This window comes from Triturus cristatus, chromosome 4_1 (assembly GCF_964204655.1).
Source record: "Triturus cristatus chromosome 4_1, aTriCri1.1, whole genome shotgun sequence".
Taxonomy (NCBI): Eukaryota; Metazoa; Chordata; class Amphibia; order Caudata; family Salamandridae; genus Triturus; species Triturus cristatus.
The window spans coordinates 550,911,716-550,933,253 of record NC_140585.1 but is presented as its reverse complement, the minus strand read 5'-3'; the positions used below and the strand labels follow the sequence as shown (position 1 = coordinate 550,933,253).

General features: G+C 47.8%; 1 protein-coding gene across 1 annotated transcript in view; it reads right to left on the bottom strand.

Moving 5' to 3' along the window:
• The window catches only part of DHTKD1 (dehydrogenase E1 and transketolase domain containing 1), a 1,328,309-nt gene that overhangs the window by 1,172,429 nt on the left and 134,342 nt on the right, over positions 1–21,538 (bottom strand). The window contains exon 3 of the mRNA XM_085652869.1: positions 18,888–19,099. Coding sequence (XP_085508995.1) covers positions 18,888–19,099 — 212 coding nt within the window. The remainder of the gene's footprint in view (positions 1–18,887; positions 19,100–21,538) is intronic.

Sequence of the window (21,538 nt, the reverse complement as noted above, 5' to 3'; positions counted from 1 at the left end):
AGACGCTTCTGATTTATACCACTATTCAGGAAACCTACAGAACGAAACACCCTTTTGAAGTACAACTTACACCATCCAAGAAGCCTACGAGATAACTTGCCCTACAGGCAATTTCTGAGATTGAGGCGCAGCTGCTCGCGCAGATCGGATTTCTTCAAGGAAACAGACAACCTAATCACCAGACTGAGGGACAGAGGTTACCCGAAGGAACTACTTTATAGAGCCAGAAAAATAGCTTGGTTTTGTCCGCGAGAAGTGCTGCTAGAAGTTAAACCAAAGAACAACACCTCGGAGAAGCTAGTATGTGTCACCACTTTTAACACCAGAAGCCAGGAAATTTACAAGATTGTCAAAACATATTGGAACCTGGTAGTCTCAGAAATGAAGACAGTGGAAGCTCCTATCTTCGCACTTAAGAGGGTGAAAAATTTGAGAGATTATGTGGTGAATTCATATTTGAAACTGCACAAACCAGCTGATATCAGGACACAGTTGAACTTACCACCACTCGTGGGTCATTTAAAATGTAGCCACTGTAAGGCCTGTTAACTCATGGTCAAAGGCACCACCATCTCATACCGGGCTCGCACATTTGTGTTGGCACATCATACAAACTGTAATAGCTCTAATGTCATTTATACCATAAGATGCCACTGCGATAAGCTATACATAGGCCAGACGATACAGAGGGTTAAAAGTAGGATCCTGCAACACTGCAGCGGAAACCGCTACAAAGTACAAAGGGACCCCTGGTAGATAACTTCTCTAAGATGGGACATCAGGCAGAAAACCTGAAATTAATTTTATCATCCCTGAACTACAAAGAGTGTAAATGGATACAAACTTTGGACATGGTCACCCAAGGGCTAAATGAGTCAAAAGAAACCAACAGACAACTGGGCCTGCTGACAAGTACATGGCATGCCCCCTGCTGCCCTGCCGAACGCTGCTCCAGGGTGCCTGCTTGAATATCATTCCAGAGAGAACAGTGTCTAGCCAAACCTTTCAGACCTTGCGCAAGCTCTTTACGTTATGAGTCCCTTGCGCCATTTCGTGTCCATAATTATGTTGATGTCTCCAGTATTGCATGTAAATACTTTATGGGTCCCTTATGCCATTTCGTATCCATAATTTAGTTGATGTCTCGAGTGTTACATGTACATGATATTGTTGATGTCGCTTAAGTTAAATGTGAAGTGTTGTCCATACCTTTGCTTAAATAATTATCAATGACTGATCACCGTTGAAGTCCCTAATCTAACATATGATGTATTGGTAACATTAATGTTTGAACATTGTTAAAAATCTCTTTTTTCCCCCCACGTCGACCTTGTGAAATGTGTTAAAGCCTCATGTATCAATAAGTCCTTTCGACGTGTGATATGATGTTTTAAAAATTTTTTTTTGATGGTGTAGAACTTTATTAGTATGCTTTAGGTACGGTCCCAGTACAGGATATGGGGGTGGAGACCATCAACACAAATTATTTGTGCCGCATTTCATAGTCTCCTTAAGAATTATCGGATAAATAATAAAAAGTTTTTACCTTATTCATGAGTTGGAAGACGATCAACAAACTGTTGCAAATGGTACCTGTTATGCATTCCATACGTTATTCAGGAATTATTGGATAAGCTGATTAAGACGTTGGCACTTTTTTTTTTGTTGATGTCTCTGTTACCCGTAGAGCCCCAATATATACTGTAGATATGGGTGTATTGTAGGTGTAGATGTAGGTGTATTGACCATTTGTCATTACACCTGAGCGGCTGATATCCATGCCGTTTGTGTACTGCTTTTTTAATCCTGACACTAGGCAGATATAGATTAAAATTGGTTTTCTGCTCAGTAGTCAGTTTTAATATCTCACATACACTTTATTATTTGCGCTGCGTCCTCACTCACACATTATACTCATCATAGATGGGCTTAGGATACCCAATACATTCTATCAAAACATCCCTGAGCTCCTCCCTCACAGTGAGGGGGTTGTAGCCCTCAAAGGAACTAGGTTTTTCCTTTGGGAGGAGAGTCCCTATGATGAAGCATGTCACCATTGGTGAGTGAGGGATAACGTCCTTAAAGGGATCGGCCCTTAGTTAACCCCGAAAGTATACTTATCATTTTGTTTCCACACACTTTTTTTCTATTATGATGTTTGGCTCACATGTACCATTGACTTGTGATTAGACCCTAGGATTTCTTGGTTTACTATATGCTTGATAGGGGATTCAATCCTTAGTGGTCTTTAAATTTGTCCCTTGAACCCCCCCTTTTGAACTGTTGTGTTATTTGTTTATCTATCATCCTTCCCATTACATGTACCATCTCTACTACTAATAATACCAAGCTCAGAAAGACAACGATACCGGGTGCGTTTTACATGCTGTGCCTTGTGAAATAAAATGGTTTACATTAGTACAGGCATACTTTGTGTGCCTACTGACTTGCCGAAACACCCAAAAATACATACTTTTTTTTGGGCCTCGGTTTAGTATAGCCTGAGCCTCTGACATTTCATCAACCCACTAGCGTAACGAATCACTTCGGCTCGTTGTGTCACCATGTAATGACTACGGTTACTAACATCACGCCGTCACTGAGAGTGAACACCGCACTTTGACAAGGCCTGTCAATTAGCGCCAGCATGCAGTACGTGCCGATGACCTCATCTTTTAAATGCCTCCCACTCGAACCGCACACGTGATACGGTGCCATAAATTTATGAGTGCGAGTTCAGGTAAGACACGCGAGCAGCCCGCTGTGTGATGTCTTTTGCTTCTTTCATGCTTTTCTCCGCCTTACAAGTCTTATCTCCACCCTTACATCTAGAAATCTGCTAAATTGACTTGGCTACTTGGAGCCTTCTTAGGAATGAATCAGCTGTCTTTCAGAGAAAAAGTAAGACGAGCTCTTTCCCAAAGGTTTTTTTTTTCGCTTAACCAAGCACATAAACAGCATTTTTTACTTACCATCTGTGGTGTAGCGGTCTAGCGTTTGCAACGCGCGCCGCGTGACGTCACTGGACGTCCGGCGGCGGCCATTTCCCGGCGCATTAGAAGCGCCGAATTCAAGAAAGAGAGAGCTCCGCTCCGGCGTGCATGTAATAAACGCAGTGCACCACGAATACCGTGTACGCGTGGTTCTTGGTACTGGGACAAAAGGAGGCACTTCGTTACAATGGCGACGAGGTGGTGAAGAGGTGACACTCATGCACTCTGGACCCGAGCCCCAGTAGAAGCGAGAGAACCCAGCAGAGGCCACCACGTGCACGACGCGGGAGCGCGGCAGAGAGGCGGAGAAAGCGCCAACTGCCGCGGGTGAGGAAGTTAGCGTGCCAGGCGCACCAGGCTCCTGCAACGGGCGAGGAGGGCCCGCAGCGACAGTCACCGCACCCAGGAAGGGGGAAGAAGGTACGGGGTGATCACTAGGCAGGGAAGTGGCCAGCACCCTGGAGAAAGTCAGCGGCAGTCCCGCGGCGAGTGGAAAATCCAGCCAGGAGGAGGAAGAGAGGGGCAGAGACGTCCAAGAAGAGGGGACATCGGGCACGTCCACACCGAGAGGAAGACGCGGCGGCAGTGGGAAGAAAATGACCTCTCAGACATTCTCTTTAACGAATCCAGTGCCCTTCTTGGCTAAAACAGGGGAGCCCGAGATGCCATGGGAGGACTGGAAAATGTATTTCTTAAACTTCCTCGCAGCCCTGGAAGAAGAGGGCGACACCCCGTTCACGAGCTCGCGGCGGAAGAAGATTCTCCTCCACCATCTGGGCCCAGCAGGGCAAAGAGTGTACCAAGACCTGGTGAAGGAAGATAGGACAGCAGCAGGCGACGACGTGTTTCAACATGCGATAGAAGACCTGGACGCCCATTACCGCCCGGTGGTGTGCACAGCAATAGATCGGTGTAACTTCTACCATAGGAAACAAAATAAAGGAGAATCCGTCGATGAATACGTGGCGGTCTTACAGAAACTGGCCCTAATGTGTAAGTTTGGTAACCTACAAGAAGACCTAATAAAGGATCAAATCATCATGCACAGTGTGAACTCCGCAATCCAAGAAAAGCTGTGGACGAACGGCGACGCACCACTGAAGACCGTCGTGGCCTTAGTAAAGAAAGCAGAACTAACCAGGAGGTGCGCAGAAGAGGCCAAACGTGAAAGCCACCTGGAGCAAGCGGTATGTAAAGTGGAAGACCGGAAAACACCAGACAGCAAACAACCGGCGTGGCAGCAGGGCACACGGACCCATAAGAAGTTCAATGTCAGGACGACAAGACCACAAGGGCAAAGGCAGTGGAACAAGACTGCCTGCTACAGGTGCGGCAGTGGCACCCACGCCGCCAGCGACAAGGGTTGCCCGGCATTTGGCGCCAAATGCTCTTATTGTGGACTCATAGGCCACTACGAAAAGGTGTGCAGAAGGAAGTCCCCGAGGCAAGAGGTGAAGTATGTAGCGCAAAGGGGTACGCGAAGAAGACGAAGAAGAGGACAAAGAAGAGGACGATGAAATCCTGATAGTAGAGGAACAAGTACTGGGGATAGAGAGCTCAGCGGACAAGAAGCCAAAGTGCGAAATGACGACAGGCGGCATAAGAGTCACCATGGTAGCGGACTCAGGATCGCCCTACACAATCATACAACGGAGGATATGGGAGGAAGACTTCGCAGCAAGCACGGCGTATTACTTGAGACCCACTGACATTCATCCGGTAACGTTCACGGGTGAGCCTATACCCATGGTGGGATATTGTCCGCTGTCCTTCGAATTCCGAGGCCGTACATGTGAGGGAAAACTGTATGTGGCAGAGAAGGGACCATCGGTATTGGGCTGGAGAGACCAGGGAGCCTTGGGTATGAAGCTGAACCCAGGAGGGCACATGCAAGTCCTCATGACCGAAGAAGGACCAGATCAGGACGCCCAGCGATGGAAAGAAGAATTCCCGGAGGTGTTCAAAGACTCCATTGGCCGCATGGCGAAGTTTACGCACAAGATACAGCTCAGAGCGGGAGCTCAACCGGTGTCCCACAAAGTGCGCAACATCCCGTTCCGAACAAGGGCTGCAGTGCAAGAAGAGCTACAGAGGTTGGAAGACAACGGCGTGATAGAAGCGATCGACAACGCGGAATGGTTGGCCCCCTTAGTGGTAGCGCAGAAAGCCAACGGGAGGGTTGGCTATGTGTCGATCTAAGGGAACTGAACAAGAACATCGTGGTGGACAAGTTCCCACTTCCCAGGATCAACGAGATGTTGGCAAAAACCCAAGGGGCGCAGTGGTTCTCCACTATAGACTTGACGTCCTCCTATCACCAGATCACCCTACACCGATCGTGCAACCACCTGACGTCGTTCATTACGCCGTTCGGGTGCTATAATTTCCTAAGGATGCCGTTCGGACTTGCCTCGGCGGCAGCAGTCTTTCTAAAGTTGATGCACAAGTTGTTCCACAAGAAAACAGGCATCCAGTACTTCCAGGACGACATCTTGGTGATGGGAACCTCCCGAGCGGATCATAACAAGAAACTAGTGGAAGTCTTGACTGTGCTGAAGCGGAACGGGCTCACGGCCCAATGGGACAAATGCAAGTTCGGCATGAACACAGTCACGTACTTAGGGCACGAGATAAGTCGGCACGGCATAGAACCCAAAGCGTCCAACGTCGCAGCAATTAAGGAAGCCCCCATCGAACAAAGAAGATGTCCGAACCTTCCTGGGGATGGCGGAGTTTTATAGCAAGTTTGTTCCCCACTTCGCTTCCAAGACCCATCAATTGAGATTACTCCTCAAAGACAAATCCACGTTCCTATGGACGGGGGAGCACCAACGAGAATTCGAGGAGGTGAAAAGAAACATCAGCGAGGCAGTGCCCATTCACGGATACGATCCAAACGCTCCAACCATTTTGACCACGGACGCCAGCAACCGAGGACTAGGGGCCGTGCTAACGCAAAGGACCTCAGATGGGGCGAAAGCCACGATTAGTTTCGCGTCCCGAGCGCTAGCCCCGAACGAGAGTAAGTTCAGTGTAATTGAAAAGGAAATTTTGGCGGCAGTGTGGGCGATGGAGAGATTCCGGCAATTCCTATGGGGTGGACGGTTCCTGCTACGCACAGACCACAAGCCGTTGGTGAAGGTCCTCACGTCATGCGGGCATGAGCATGCCACTCCACGAATTGCGAAGATGACGCTCAGGTTACTGGACTACGTCTACGATGTAGAGTACCTACCAGGGCATTAGAACAAAGTGGCGGACTTCCTGAGTAGAGCAGCATCCAAGGAAGTCTCGGAAGTCCAGGACGAAGGCGGATGGGAAGACTATGCGGTAGCATTCACTGGTGATCATGAAAGAGCAATATGTGTCAGGATTCGTAGGCCGACGCGCCTACCTAGCGTTTAGACTACATTTCCCAGCAGCCTCGGGGACCCGGAAGTAGACGTCCTTATAACGACGTCCCCCACAGCCGAAGGTGTGCGTTATTCTTCTTTCAGGAGGAACTTCCGTGTTCGCCGCCGAGGAGCGTAGCTGCGTATCCATTCCACAGAGAGCACCAGTGTTTGAAGGCACCGGGCAGACGGACGCCCGCGGGAAGCGGAAGGCCAACGTCCCGCGACTGCCGAGATTCGTTCCGGAGCAGGTAGGAAACATTCCCTGGCTCCCTTTCCAGAACTAAAGCGCTCGCAACCCAGGGGTTGACGAGAGAGCAGAACTAGTAGTCCGCTGAGGAGCGGATTCTCTTGGGGGCACCATAGGAGGTGCAAAGGACCGAAAATAGGTCGGGGGTACTTCACACCCCACACCGACCCCCTCCGGGTCCGGAGGAGGAAAAGACAAGACCAAGACTTGCTCGGCTGAGCAGGTAGACCTAGCGCTCATTACAGGCAGGGGTGGGAAAGGCTTCGCTCCCCCAGGCTGTACTCGTGGTGAGGTTCAACCAACGAGGAGCGGTTGTACATTTGGGAGGCTAGACTCATAGCGTGTTGATCCTCACAGGAGTGAAGGAGCGCTAACTTTTGTAAATCTCAGGCGGTGGTATATACACCGTGGAAGCCAACAGTCAGTGCATAGGAACTGTATGGGCAACAGAGTGTGCAGTACTTAACGTTGGTCTGAAGGAAGACTGAGGCTCAAGCCATTGCGTGCATGACTGTGGCGGAGTGTGGTGGCTGACAGACCCAGAATAGGCCTGGGTACTGGAGAGAGATTTTGGCGGTCCTGAGAGAGGCATCTCAGTGATCGCGGGGAAGGATTCCCACCACACCTGGTAACTACCTTTCTTAGCGAGACTTATATGAGAGTAGCTATTTGAGGTGACTCCTATGTAACTGTTGTGCCATTTGTCTTTCAGGTTCTATTCCCTGCTGTCCCTTCCCCCCTTCCTGTTTTCCCTCGCCTGATCGCCTCTGGGCTCTGTAACCTTCAGGTTGGAGCTCGGGGATATCGGGAGGTGGACCCCTATTACGTCGCCCGGACCCTGAGGAGCCCCTCATTCTTAACAGAATAACGCACCCACGAATAGTGCTCCTCCCGGTCCGAGGTGTACGACATGGCCACCTTGGAGGACGTAGTGCAGGCATTAGCTTTGGTCCAGCAGGAACTAGTGGCATCGCGAACCGAGACGGCAGCGCTGAGAGACAGGGTAGACAGATTGACACGTAACCCCTTCGATGCGTCCCCAGGGGGCGGCCCGCAGATTCAGGTGACGGTGCCACCGCCCATTCCCTTAGCCAGTCCGGAACGGTACTCCGGAGATCCCCAAAAGATTCAAGTCTTCTTGACCCAGATTATGCTTCACTTCTCGTGTAAGCCCTCCTCTTTTCCCACCAATCACTCACGGGTGGCGTTTGCGATATCCTATCTAGTAGGAGACGCCGCGTCGTGGGCGGTCCCGTTGGTCAGAAACAATGATGTGGTTCTGTCCGATTGGGACGCGTTCAGAGCGGCATTTGAAGCGGTGTTCGATAGACGAACCACCACGTTCAGTACCGACAGAGAATTACTATCCTTGAGGCAAGGAAAGAGCGACCTGGTTACCTACCTCACCTCGTTTAACCGGTTGGTGGCTGAGGCGTCATGGCCCGAAGAAAAGCGGATGTCCTACCAGGGATTGAGCGAAGATCTCAAAGACCTAGTGGCCCAGATTGACCCCCAGCCTACCACATGCACCGCCATGATGAATCTGGTATTGCGACTGGATGGGCGCATGGCGGAAAGAGGGGGAGATAGATACAGAGGGATAGGGTCCACTTACAGATCCACCCGGAGAGAAACGGCTCCGCTGGCCTCTGACAGCGAACCAATGGAGGTGGGAGCAGTGAGAGCCCCTTTGTCCAAAACCGAAAGGGAAAGCCGCCGTACCCTAGGCCTTTGTATGTATTGTGGGAAACGCGGGCATTTTGTGCGCGAATGTCCAGCGAAACCCAAAACCACCCATCTGTCATACAGAGGAAAGAGGGCCGCGGTGTCTACCTTGAGTAAAGAAAACAGCGGTCTGGAGAGAGGCCCGTTGGGGCCCTCGGGGGATACGGAGTGGAGAATACCTTCGTTAACCACGACTCGGTCCACCCACACGGAAGCCCACATAGTGTTACAGGCCAGACTAGAAGTAGGGCCACAGGTGCATCAGGTCCTGGTAATGTTGGACTCGGGGGCCACTGGCAACTTTATCGATCAGGGGTTGGTGCATTCTTTAGAGATAGGGGTAGTCCCCAGGGAATCCCCGGAAGAAGTACTGGCCGTAGATGGAAAGCCATTGAAGTCTGGTCGCATTACGCTCCATACTGAAAGCCTGAAGATGTCCCTAAGAGATGGGCCCAATCTCCACATAGAAGTCATTGAATTAAACATCATAGAGGCCCCTCAATATGAGGTTATTCTAGGAATGCCGTGGTTCTGTTGCCACAACCCGACGGTGGATTGGACGGCCCGGACAGTCCGGTTCCTTTCACCAGGTTGTGTGGACAGATGTCTACAAGAACAGCAAGCGATTGCCCTGGCCTTGACATACCCTTTTTGTGTCGCAACGGCGGCAGAAAGGGAGGTGGAATTGCCGGTTGAGTATTCAGGTTATGAAGACGTGTTCAATAAGAGCCAGGCGGAACGTCTTCCTCCACATAGGACATACGATTGTCGGATTGACCTGGTGGAGGGAGCCGTCATCCCCACGTGTAGGGTGTATGCACTGTCAGAGCCGGAAACACGACATCTGAGGGAGTACTTAGACCACTACCTGGCACTAGGATTTATCAGGCCATCCCGCTCTCCTGCAGCCTCACCCCTGTTTTTTATAGCTAAAGCCAACGGCGAGCTGAGAGCCTGTTACGATTACCGGAGTCTGAACAAGAACACCATCAGGAATAGGTACCCGTTGCCACTTATCAGCGTCCTGTTGGATCAAGTGCGTAAGGCAGTCATTTACACTCGGCTAGACCTGCGAGGGGCCTATCACTTAGTAAGGGTCAGACAGGGGGATGAGTGGAAGACGGCGTTCAAGACCAGGTTTGGGCTCTATGAATATCTGGTGATGCCGTTCGGGCTCTGTAATGCCCCGGCGGCATTCCAGTTTTTCTTGAACGAAGTCATGCGAGAGTACATGGACATCTTTGTAGTCGTCTACATTGATGACATTTTGATCTATTCCTCCACAGTGGAGGAACACACCAGACACGTAGGTTTAATTTTGGAGAAACTAAGAGAGAATAAGTTGTACTGTAAGCTCAGTAAGTGCGAGTTTGGGGTGGACACGGTGGAGTTCCTGGGAGTGATTCTGAGTCCGAATGGGTTGAATATGTCGGAAAGAAAGGTGAAGGCGATACGCGAATGGCCCGTCCCCGGGACAGTGCGGGACGTTCAGAGTTTTCTGGGCTTCGCGAACTATTATCGCAGATTCATACAGGAATTCTCCCAGATCGCCGTGCCCATCACTCGCCTGCTTCGCAAGGGTGTGCCGTTTGTGTGGACCAGTGAAGCCACCCAGGCTTTCGAGCGCCTCAAGACAGCTTTCACCTCGGCTCCCATCCTCCGACACCCGCAGACGGACCTTCCGTTCATAGTGGAAGCTGATGCGTCGGACGAAGCCATAGGGGCTATACTGTCTCAACGCGATAAGATCACAGGGAGGTTGCACCCGGTCGCCTTTCTTTCAAAAAAGCTGGACAAGGCAGAATCGAACTATACAATTGCCGAGAAGGAACTGCTGTCTATAAAAAAGGCCTTCCAAGAGTGGCGGCACTACTTGTGGGGAGCGCAACACACAGTGACGGTGTATTCCGACCACCGAAATCTTCAATTCATGAAGACGGCCAGGCATTTGACACCCAGACAGATGCGGTGGACTCTCTTTTTTGAGGAATATGACTTCCAAATCACTTTTAGGCCAGGCTCCGAGAATAAGAAGGCAGACGCGCTGTCTCGACAGTCCATGGAGGAGGACCATCTCGCCCCAGCGCCGGTGGCTATCATCAACCCGTCCAAGGTCATCTGTGTGTTGAGGGCAGATCAATTTGTGGAAGAGGTACGAATCAGCCGTTCCGTGGCTGACTGGAAGAAGTGGGCTCAGAGTGACACAGTGCGAATCCTGAAGAAGGGGCTCCCCTTTCATCGAAACAGGCTGTTCCTGCCCACGCCCGAACTACAACACCAGGCGTTCCAGTGGTGTCACGTGTCGCCCGTGGCGGGTCACCCAGGAATCAGGAAAATGGTGGAGGCCCTGAAACGGCATTTCTGGTGGGACAACATGACCCAAGACATACACAAGTGGGTGCGGCAATGCGAAACATGCGCCCGCTTCAAAGGTGAGAGATGCCGTAAGAAGGGGACACTACTTCCACTGCCCACTCCCAAACAGCCCTGGAGGAACATCAGTCTGGATTTTGTCACTGGTCTCCCCGTGGATCAGGGGTGCGCGGCAATCCTGGTGGTGGTGGACAGTTTGACCAAGATGGGCCATTTCGTCCCATGTAAAAACCTCCCTACGGCAGGTCAGACCGCCCAACTGTTGTTGACTCATGTGGTGAGATTCCACGGACTACCGTCGGTGATCGTGTCGGACCGAGGCCCTCAGTTTATAGCCAGTTTCTGGAAGACTTGGTGTAAGGCGCTGCAAGTGGAGTCGGCCACCTCAACCAGCTTTCACCCACAGACCGACGGACAAACGGAGCGCCTGAATCAAACTCTGAAACAGTTTCTGAGGTGCTATGTGGCTGATGCACAGGGCTCTTGGGTATCCTGGCTTTGGTTGGCGGAGCTGTCTTATAACAACGCCCTACACAGTTCGACGGGCATGTCCCCGTTTATGGCGAATTTCGGGTTCAACGCCAAGACGCTCCCAGTTGAGATACCAATAGAGGTGTCTGACCATCCTTCGGTGCAGGAGCATGTCCGCGCTCTCAGACGGTTGCATAGGAAGGTGCACCGTGCTCTACGGGCAGCCAAGCTATCATACAAAAGGTGGGCTGATAAGACAAGGATTGAAGGTCCCCGGTATGCGGTAGGTGACAGAGTGTGGCTGTCCACCAAGAACATCAGGTTCAAGCTTCGCAGCATTTTTCACCCGAAATACATCGGGCCTTACGCGGTGGTCAGACAAGTCAATCCGGTGGCTTATCGACTCCGGCTTCAAGGATCTCTCAGGATCCACCCCGTTTTCCATTGTAGCCTGCTGAAACCGGCGGTGACAGCTAGGAGGAGAGCCCCACCACCGGTTTGGGGTGAGCAAGGGTTGGAGTATGAAGTCAGGAGCGTCCTTGACGCGAAGTTTCGCAGGGGCAAGTTGTGGTTCTTGATCGCGTGGAAGGGGTACGCGGCGGAGGACGACTCCTGGGAACCCGCAGAGGCTGTGCACGCGCCGCTCGCGGTGAGGCGCTTCTATACCAGGCATCCGGGGAAGCCGGGTGCTAGGAGGCGCTTGGGAGGAGGGCCTTCTGTCAGGATTCGTAGGCCGACGCGCCTACCTAGCGTTTAGACTACATTTCCCAGCAGCCTCGGGGACCCGGAAGTAGACGTCCTTATAACGACGTCCCCCACAGCCGAAGGTGTGCGTTATTCTTCTTTCAGGAGGAACTTCCGTGTTCGCCGCCGAGGAGCGGAGCTGCGTATCCATTCCACAGAGAGCACCAGTGTTTGAAGGCACCGGGCAGACGGACGCCCGCGGGAAGCGGAAGGCCAACGTCCCGCGACTGCCGAGATTCGTTCCGGAGCAGGTAGGAAACATTCCCTGGCTCCCTTTCCAGAACTAAAGCGCTCGCAACCCAGGGGTTGACGAGAGAGCAGAACTAGTAGTCCGCTGAGGAGCGGATTCTCTTGGGGGCACCATAGGAGGTGCAAAGGACCGAAAATAGGTCGGGGGTACTTCACACCCCACATCGACCCCCTCCGGGTCCGGAGGAGGAAAAGACAAGACCAAAACTTGCTCGGCTGAGCAGGTAGACCTAGCGCTCATTACAGGCAGGGGTGGGAAAGGCTTCGCTCCCCCAGGCTGTACTCGTGGTGAGGTTCAACCAACGAGGAGCGGTTGTACATTTGGGAGGCTAGACTCATAGCGTGTTGATCCTCACAGGAGTGAAGGAGCGCTAACTTTTGTAAATCTCAGGCGGCGGTATATACACCGTGGAAGCCAACAGTCAGTGCATAGGAACTGTATGGGCAACAGAGTGTGCAGTACTTAACGTTGGTCTGAAGGAAGACTGAGGCTCAAGCCATTGCGTGCATGACTGTGGCGGAGTGTGGTGGCTGACAGACCCAGAATAGGCCTGGGTACTGGAGAGAGATTTTGGCGGTCCTGAGAGAGGCATCTCAGTGATCGCGGGGAAGGATTCCCACCACACCTGGTAACTACCTTTCTTAGCGAGACTTATATGAGAGTAGCTATTTGAGGTGACTCCTATGTAACTGTTGTGCCATTTGTCTTTCAGGTTCTATTCCCTGCTGTCCCTTCCCCCCTTCCTGTTTTCCCTCGCCTGATCGCCTCTGGGCACTGTAACCTTCAGGTTGGAGCTCGGGGATATCGGGAGGTGGACCCCTATTACGTCGCCCGGACCCTGAGGAGCCCCTCATTCTTAACAATATGTGCCCAAGGATGGGAAGAGGAATACGGAAAGGACGAGAAGTTGAGCGCCATAAAAGCTTATGTAACGAACGGATGGCCGGAGAAGAGATTGCTGGAAGAAGAGTTGAAACAGTATTGGGAAGTAAGGGAAGAACTGTCAGTAGGAGACAAGCCATGGTTCCTGCTGCGCGGCAACAAAGTGGTCCCTCCGTCCTCGTTGAGACAACGCATTGTAGCCATCACACATGAGGGTCATTTGGGTATAGTGAAGACCAAATGGAGAGCTAAGGAGGACTACTGGTGGCCGGGGATGGACATGGCAGTGGAACGCCACGTAAGAGAATGCGAGCAATGTAGCAACGCGGACAAGACTCAAAAAGTGTTGAGGCCGCCCCTGGGCCGATATGAATGCCCGGAAAACCCATGGGAAGAGATTTCCATTGACGTCCTGGGACCCATAACGGACACAAATGACATCCAGAAATATATCACAGTAGTTGTAGATCGCTACTCCAAGTGGCCAGAAGTCCACGTAGCGGACAACGCGGAAACAGAGACAATCCTAGAATTCTTGACGGAAGTCTTCATAAGGGAAGGAATTCCCAAAGGGATCCTGAGCGACAACGGCCCGCAGTTTACATCTAGCAAGTGGGAAACCTTCATGGACAGGAATGGCATCACAGTTCGGCACATCCCAATATACCACCCCGCCGGGAATGGTGCGGCGGAAAGATTTAACAGAGTAATTATGGGGTCGGTGCAAGCACCGATCAGCCAAGGAAGCAACACTAAAGAAGTCGCACTGGAGAAGGAGGAATGGGTAAGAGTCAAGCTACCTATCCAGAGGAAGAAAGGAGACAGCAAGTTCACCCCCCCTTTCCAAGTGTTGGAACCGTATTCAAGGTCAGCACTTCTCAGTGACGGGAAGATATGGTCGCAGGACCGCATGGCGAGATGCATGCCCACGGATGGAAGGAAGACACAGGGAGTGTCGAACCAAACAGGGACACCCAGCGTAAGGAGGAGCCCGGTGGCAGATCGGGAGAGTCCCCAGGGAGGAGTAGAAAGGAGTCCCCAGGCGGGAACAGGACATGGAATCTGCGAGGAAAGGAGTGGTCAGGAGGGGACTGAGAGAGATGAGTGGGAAGAAGCAGGATTGGAGAGCAGTGAAGGGGCACCCAGCCCAGGAGGCGTGGTCACCACTCTGAAAGCTGGGGAAAACAGTAAGTGGACACGACGAGGAAGAAGAATCATACTGCCCCGGAGGTTCGGGGAATTCAGCATGGACAACAAGTAAGACTGCATATGTTCCAAGGGGTTGTTAGGTTTTGTGTTGTTATAAGAGGGGGAGATTTGGTGTAGCGGTCTAGCGTTTGCAACGCGCGCCGCGTGACGTCACAGGACGTCCGGCAGCGGCCATTTCCCGGCGCATTAGAAGCGCCGAATTCAAGAAAGAGAGAGCTCCGCTCCGGCGCTCCTGCGTGCATGTAATAAACGCAGTGCACCCCGAATACCGTGTACGCGTGGTTCTTGGTACTGGGACAGAAGGAGGCACTTCATTACACCATCCCTTACATATTCCATTTCTAAAATTTCGTTTAGAAATTCACTAAAGTGTGTTTGCAACTCGGAGCCTTCTGCAGAATGATTCAGCTGTTTTTCCAAACACAGAGAAGGACGCGCTTTTTCAAAGCGGCATTTTTTTGCTTAATTAATCACACAGCTGCCAATGTTTGCTAGTGTCTCAATACATTATTGGTTATATCTACATTTTAGATCACTTTTGCATAGTGAAAGAATTCAGGAGTAGCACATTCCCGGCTACTTTGGCATTAAGCTAAGACACACCCACTTTCTTAAGCAGCGTTTTGTTTTCCATATCAATGACCTATGACAACTAATAATAGCATTATTATGTTGAATTTTAGATTCCAATCTGGTTGATAGAATCCACTCATTAAATATCTACATACCAATGTGCGGGGCTTAATCTTTGAAAAATTCCTCATCGATTCAGGCATTATTCCAGCAAAGAATCCAACCAGATGGTGGATTTTCCTCCTCCTTTTCTCAAGCTGATTACGTGGAAATCACCAACCTTTTTGTAATTAGCAATATTCCCTTCACCTTTTGAAACACACCTTATTGATTCTATGAATAAATTTGCCCATTTTAGGCTGTCTTCTTCCACCCCACTGTCCTGAAGAAGACCTGCTGTGACGTTTGTTGAGTAACGCACAAAACCTGGGTCGAAGCGTTGACGCCTCGCATCAATCCATGTCCTATAGTTTCCTCACCCCAAAGTTGGAATAGGATTTAGACTAGGGGTTTGAGATTGCTTTGTACAGGGACGGATGTTTATTGATTCATACATTTTATTTTGTTGCATTCTTTCCTTACTGTATATATTTCACGCACAATATCACCTTGTCACTTTTTTCACTTATTCACTAAAAGTCGCCCTCTAGTTCCTTTTCATTGTTGAATTGTTTATGTGACAGCCTTATATACAAAAAATAATAATATATTGATTGTTTAAATCATACAATAACATCCTTGTTTTGTTTCTTGATACACTTCGATTATGGCATGCTAAGAAATTGTCCATCCGACAGAACCATTTGTAGTTAGTTGTGTCACCACTTTAAAAAGCATCCAGCCGCCACTGATAATCTAATATCATTAACAATTATACAGCGTGAAGTAGTGTAGCATTTGGAGGACCATCTTTGTAGGAAATGTTCTGCACAATCACCCTAGATTTTCCCCTTTTTCAGGAACCTATTTTTGCTGGACTTAGTACTCTATGCACTGTTACCCCTGCTAAACAGGTGTAAAGTACTTGTGCTCCCACTTGACACATGGTTAAATTGGTTTACCCTTGTTTTAGACCTATTTAAGTTGCTTTTAAGTCTCTAGCATATGGTGTAGAAAATGAACTCACAGCCTGGAAGTCAATGGTACCTGTGTACTGTAGAATGTACTGTGCCATCCACATGGTTAGCCTGTAAAACATGGTTTTAGACCGATCGTTGTGGCCTGATAGCTACAGTTTAAACATGCAGTCCGACCAGGAACCCCTTCCTTTAAATATGAATATGTCACCGATAAGTACACTGTGTTGCTACAAGGTAGTGTGCCTGACAAAGATTTAACATGTACTAAATTAAAATTGACATGTTCCTCCAGTGACAAGCCCCTAAAAGCTTTTTTTCACTGGCAGTGCTGCAGCTGGATCCTAGAGAATGGCAAATTGCAAATTATAAACTTTAATCTGAACCTTTTTACTGGTAACCTAGGTGCTTCTCAGCACCTACCCCACCTTGCGCCAGCCCGGATCTTGTGAGGCCAGCGAGGAGCAGGTCTAGAAATACTGCTCTGTGCAGTGGTGCGGGCGGTTTCCATTTCCGGGTGCTGTGTCATTGTACACGGCAATGTGCAAGTGCCGGAGTGAAGTATTGGTATTCGCGCATACGCACGATTAGTGAAACGCGCATGTTCCTCACCTGTGTATTATCAGAAAGTGTGCAGTATGTTGTCTACTACCTACTCATTTGTTAATAGAGGTTATGGTGAGTAAGGTTGCAGTTATACTTGTTTATAGGTGGCATTTGGCTGATGGAATCCCTCCAACAGAGAGGGCGTTCTCAGTATGAGGTGATGACAACTAGGGCAAAGACATAGGTACCATTAGTAATGTGACAGAAAAGGGTACGAGCAGTCCCAGACATTGGGAATTGCACAGCGTAAATAAAAATGTTTGTTAGGTAATGGATGTGGCATACATTATTTAGGAAGTGACAGTCTATACAGACAGGGATAGTCTATTCCAACATGTTAGGATGTTACATATTGTTTATGCACTATCTCAGTTTTTTTTACATAATTACAGCTCCACCCACGGTATCTTGTCATTTAGACCGAGTAAGTGGGTGCGTAAGCGGTGGACCCAGCGTTGCTCACATCTCAGGAGTGTGGTATTGTTCTATGCCTGGTTTGCCTCCAGAATAGTCCATTCCATTTCGTCACAAGAGTGTCCTGTTTCAATGAAATGGTTTGTCATTTTGGTCGATGCGCGACCCCTGCGGATCGTGCTCCTGTGTTCACTGATCCTGACCTGGATTGGTCTTGTGGTCATGCCAAAATATCTCAACTGGCATGGGCACATGATTTTCACTAGTTATCACTGGTCCTGATGAAGCGCAAAGGATCACTATGACCGTTTGAGTGCGAAACATGTCGACCTGACCATTTTAGTTGCCAGGGGTACATTACTACCCATAGATGTAACTCACAACCTTTTGGTTTTTTAGCATGACAAATGTACCTACACCATTAAAGACTTCCTTTCCCGGTATCCCTTAGCCATTTTTATCTCACTACTCACATACACCTTCATTGTGCACATAGGGCCCTCTCCACATACCCGCATTCATCTTACGGCTGTTCTCTTAAAAAGATCTCCGCCAAAGTGACCCTTCGGGGGACCCGTAGGGCATTGCAGCGCCGGCCCGACGAGGATAAACCGCCCGATGATGAAGCATGACATCCTTCGGGGTGTGTGAGGGCAATAAGAGACAAGAAGAGTCTTTTCCTTCCTCACGAAGAGGGTCCTAGACCTAGCTCTATCTTTCCTAAACTCACTATTTTTCCTACTAGCTCACTTTTCGATGTGATTGTGACTCAGCAGCACCCACACCAACAGAACAGTGACCCCCCTCTTTGGTTGTACTATTTGACATTGGAGCACGGGCACTGGACCATAATTAGCTCCCGGTCCCCCTTCTCCCTTTTGATATAATCGGTGAGGACTGTTACAACCCTGTTCCACTTTAGGTAAGTTGTAAAAGCACATCTCTTTAAAGGGCACTACCTCAAATTAAATTAACAGTCTACTTCTACTTTTAGAACCCATCTTTCATTTCAATACTTTTTGTCTACATACTTGCCTTTAACCCACTAAAGCCTTATGGCTGGATCTGGGCTACATGCCACACACAAATACACTGTTTTATGCAGAAGCCCCATAGGAAGAAAGTTAGCAGGAAAGTCGGATTCCAGGTTGGAAGTCTCTCACAATGATGGTAACAAGTTGACGGATGAATGTTTAAATTAGTACCAGGACTACTAAAACCAGTGGAAACAAGCAACAGCACCAGGGGAGGAAGCACTAATACAAGTTACTTTACTGCACAACCAAAATCTACCTTGAAACGGTCTTGAAAGTAACCTGAGCAGTGCTGTACAGTACAGAAGGGTCCATGGCCTATAATTCATCAAACGTGGTATGATAAGACAAACATGCAACAACATGTATTTAGTTTAACCTTCGATATATCCAATAGGAAGGATTCTGTAACTTTCTCTGTTTACAATCAGCATAATATGCATTTGTAAAGTGCATGTTCACCTCAAGTGGTATCCTGGCATTGAATAACATGTTTGTTATCCAAATCTTTAGTACTCGTTTTATTGCTCTAAAGAGGATAATAAGTTGAGTGGTCCTGGCAGGATTCACACTGGTGATCATGAGGTTAATTACAGATTCCTGCAATGAACGCCTTTGAGCAGTAAACCATCAGAACCTCTTTACTGCAACACAAAAGCCCATCAAAAGAAGTTTTGGCTTGGATCTCAGTGGCATAACCACACAAAGACCCAGACCAGGCCTTTTCTCACAGATAAACAATGAGCCAGAACTTCTATTACAGTGATGACTGCAGCAATAAAGCAACCATAGTTAAGAAACAAGCTACACGTCATTATTCAGAGGTTTTTGTCCATCATACTAAATTGATATTGGCATGAATATTTGCTCCCGTGCATCGGATGCCTTGATTTACCTGACATTCCAACATAAGTTTAGCAAGACAGAGTCTCTCTTCTGTGGTAAATGTTTCCTGTTTTAATTCCTCAAATCTTTCAGCAAACCAGTGCTTTTCCTCAGCATTCTGTAACTGGCTAGTTTCTATAGAGGCATGTCCACAATATGTGCGATCCAAGTATGCCAAGATGTCCTCCAAGGAGGCTTCCTCTTTGACCATCTTCAGTAAGCCTGAAACAAAGATAGGGAGCAATTAAAGGGATTTACAATTCACACGTTAAACAGCAAAAGGCGCAAACGTATGTTATTAAATCACACTGTAGTGGAACATAACGTATGAATACATTAATTAGTCAAAGAGAACTATTACAAAACCAAATGATATAAATGAATCAATCTAGTTCATGTTGTGTAAAGCAATGGGAAAAATTCTCCCAGGGTGTTGTTTATCGGTGTAACTAAACAACATCTGAGAAAAATCGCTGGTATCCAACTTTATGCATGTAAGCTCTCATTATGAGGGAAACCCGAGTCTACGGAGAACAAAGAGAAGCAGCAACTTCAAAAATGTGTTAAATAAATGAGATCTGAAGCTGTATTGCAGCAAAGGCTATTTCAATCGTCTTATACTGAAAACTAGTTTACATGACAGCTATTTCCCATTTTTGTGCATCTTTTTAATTCACATCCTTTAGCTTTAGTTTATTACACCACTAGATTTTTCACATCCACATGTATTTTTCTCACAATCTAGCTCGCCGATAATTTGTCTCATTAGAATACTGCTTTGTATTGGATTTCCATTTTATTGTGCACTTAGCTTTCACGCATCATGTTTTTGTTCAATTGAGTTATGTTTTTTGTAAAGCTGTAAAACCATCAAATGCTGCTTCAGAGCTGTGACTCAAACGTAGGGGAAGAGGAACAAGAGGAAGAACACAAACTATTAATGTATGAACGATTGATGGAAAAGATTTGATGGAGATCAGATTTCACCTATAAGATGTATGTATTACTATATGACAAAAAAGCTGCTTTAAGCTTCAGACATAAACTGCGTTTTAAAAATGGCACGCAGAGTTTTGGTGCAAGTGAAAACATGAATGAGGCCTGCTCAGATACTTAATGAATCATGTAAAACCATGCTCAATTATTTAATTCATGGTTGTTTAATTGTGTTTAGTTTAGATTTGACCACTATAGAATGTGCATTTAATTTATAAAATGTGTTTTGAACTTTCAAAGTAGCATAGATTTGTGCTGAATTAACACGCATTTTACAGTGTAGAAAGGCTGAATTTATTTTGGCAGGCTCACTGCGGCCTTCGGCCTTCAGATAAGAATTAAATGCTTTGCTCCCTGTTCCTTCTGTCTTCATGAAAAGACCTTTCGTAGTCTCCTATTTCGGTCTCTTCATGAAAAGACCTTCAACCTTCGCTTGTAGCATACTTTTATCAGTATGCAGTTTGTTTAAACAAAGCTTACTTCACTTCATAGCGTAGAGTGAAAACTGCATAGCACACATTTTTCTTCTCAATTATTATAATATGTATTGTCTGTTTCTGCAGGATTAATACTTTTTGTTGGAGAAAATGTAATTGTTTTCAGAATGTTAGGAGATGAAGTCAATCAGCACAAGACTCAAATGTGTTACAACAACTCGCCCGATTGATGACGTGTCCAGTCAGCCCATGGGGTGTCGATATGTTCTGAAACTCCTATTGGACAAACAACGAAGACCAAGGCACATGTGTTTTTGTTAGAAATATTGGTTGCTAGCTGAGGTGTGGGTCCTTTTCCTTATTTTTTTAGCAGGACGCTTGCAGAAAGACACTCTTTTTTTGGAGTTCTGCAGAAGGGAGGGGGGGCTCATTTGGGCAGCTTCTGTGTTAGACACAGAAAGGCAGATGTACAGCGCGAGGACAGAGAATCAGCTGAGAGAACGAGAGCAGTTTTAGATGCTAAAACCCTAAGTTTTATGCTTTGACTAACTGGCTTTATAAAGATGTATTTGTCCTATGCATTTATTTCTCTTCATGGGAGATTTTTGCCAATTATTAATTATTGATCTAGCTTTGCAAAACTCACTCTTAAATTATATGTACTTAAAACTCTTTATGAGTTCTGACTGACATCTATGCCTCATTATCCCTTAGAAAGAGGGTTTTCTTTCTTTATGGGGTACTTTGTATGCAATCTATAGTATGTTTTGTATTAATTATTTTTTTTCCCATTTTTCAATTCTGTAACCTGATTGATATTTGACTAATGAATAAAGAGTCAGAGAACCTCGACTTTTGATTAGAAAAATAAATCATTTTAAAACTACTCATAACTCTCATTGTTGCCTTAAATATTTATTTGCATTTGATTTTTTTTGTTTATGCAAAGTCTCCTTATTGGTGATAACTCGGTAACAAAGTTCCATCCCCTTTCAGCGGAAAACAAGAGGTAATGATGTTTTGCATTGAGAAATTACCATGAAATTTCCGCTCCATCAGTTAGATGTTAAATTATGCAGAATATTGTAAAGGAAGGCTTGTGGCGGCGAGGGAAAAACAAAGAATATCTGGAGAATAGCAGGGACATTAGGGAAAAGTAGTATGAGAAGTTATCCATATAATTCATATGTAAGGCCTAATAATAGAGGCAGGGTATTTTAAGTTCGAC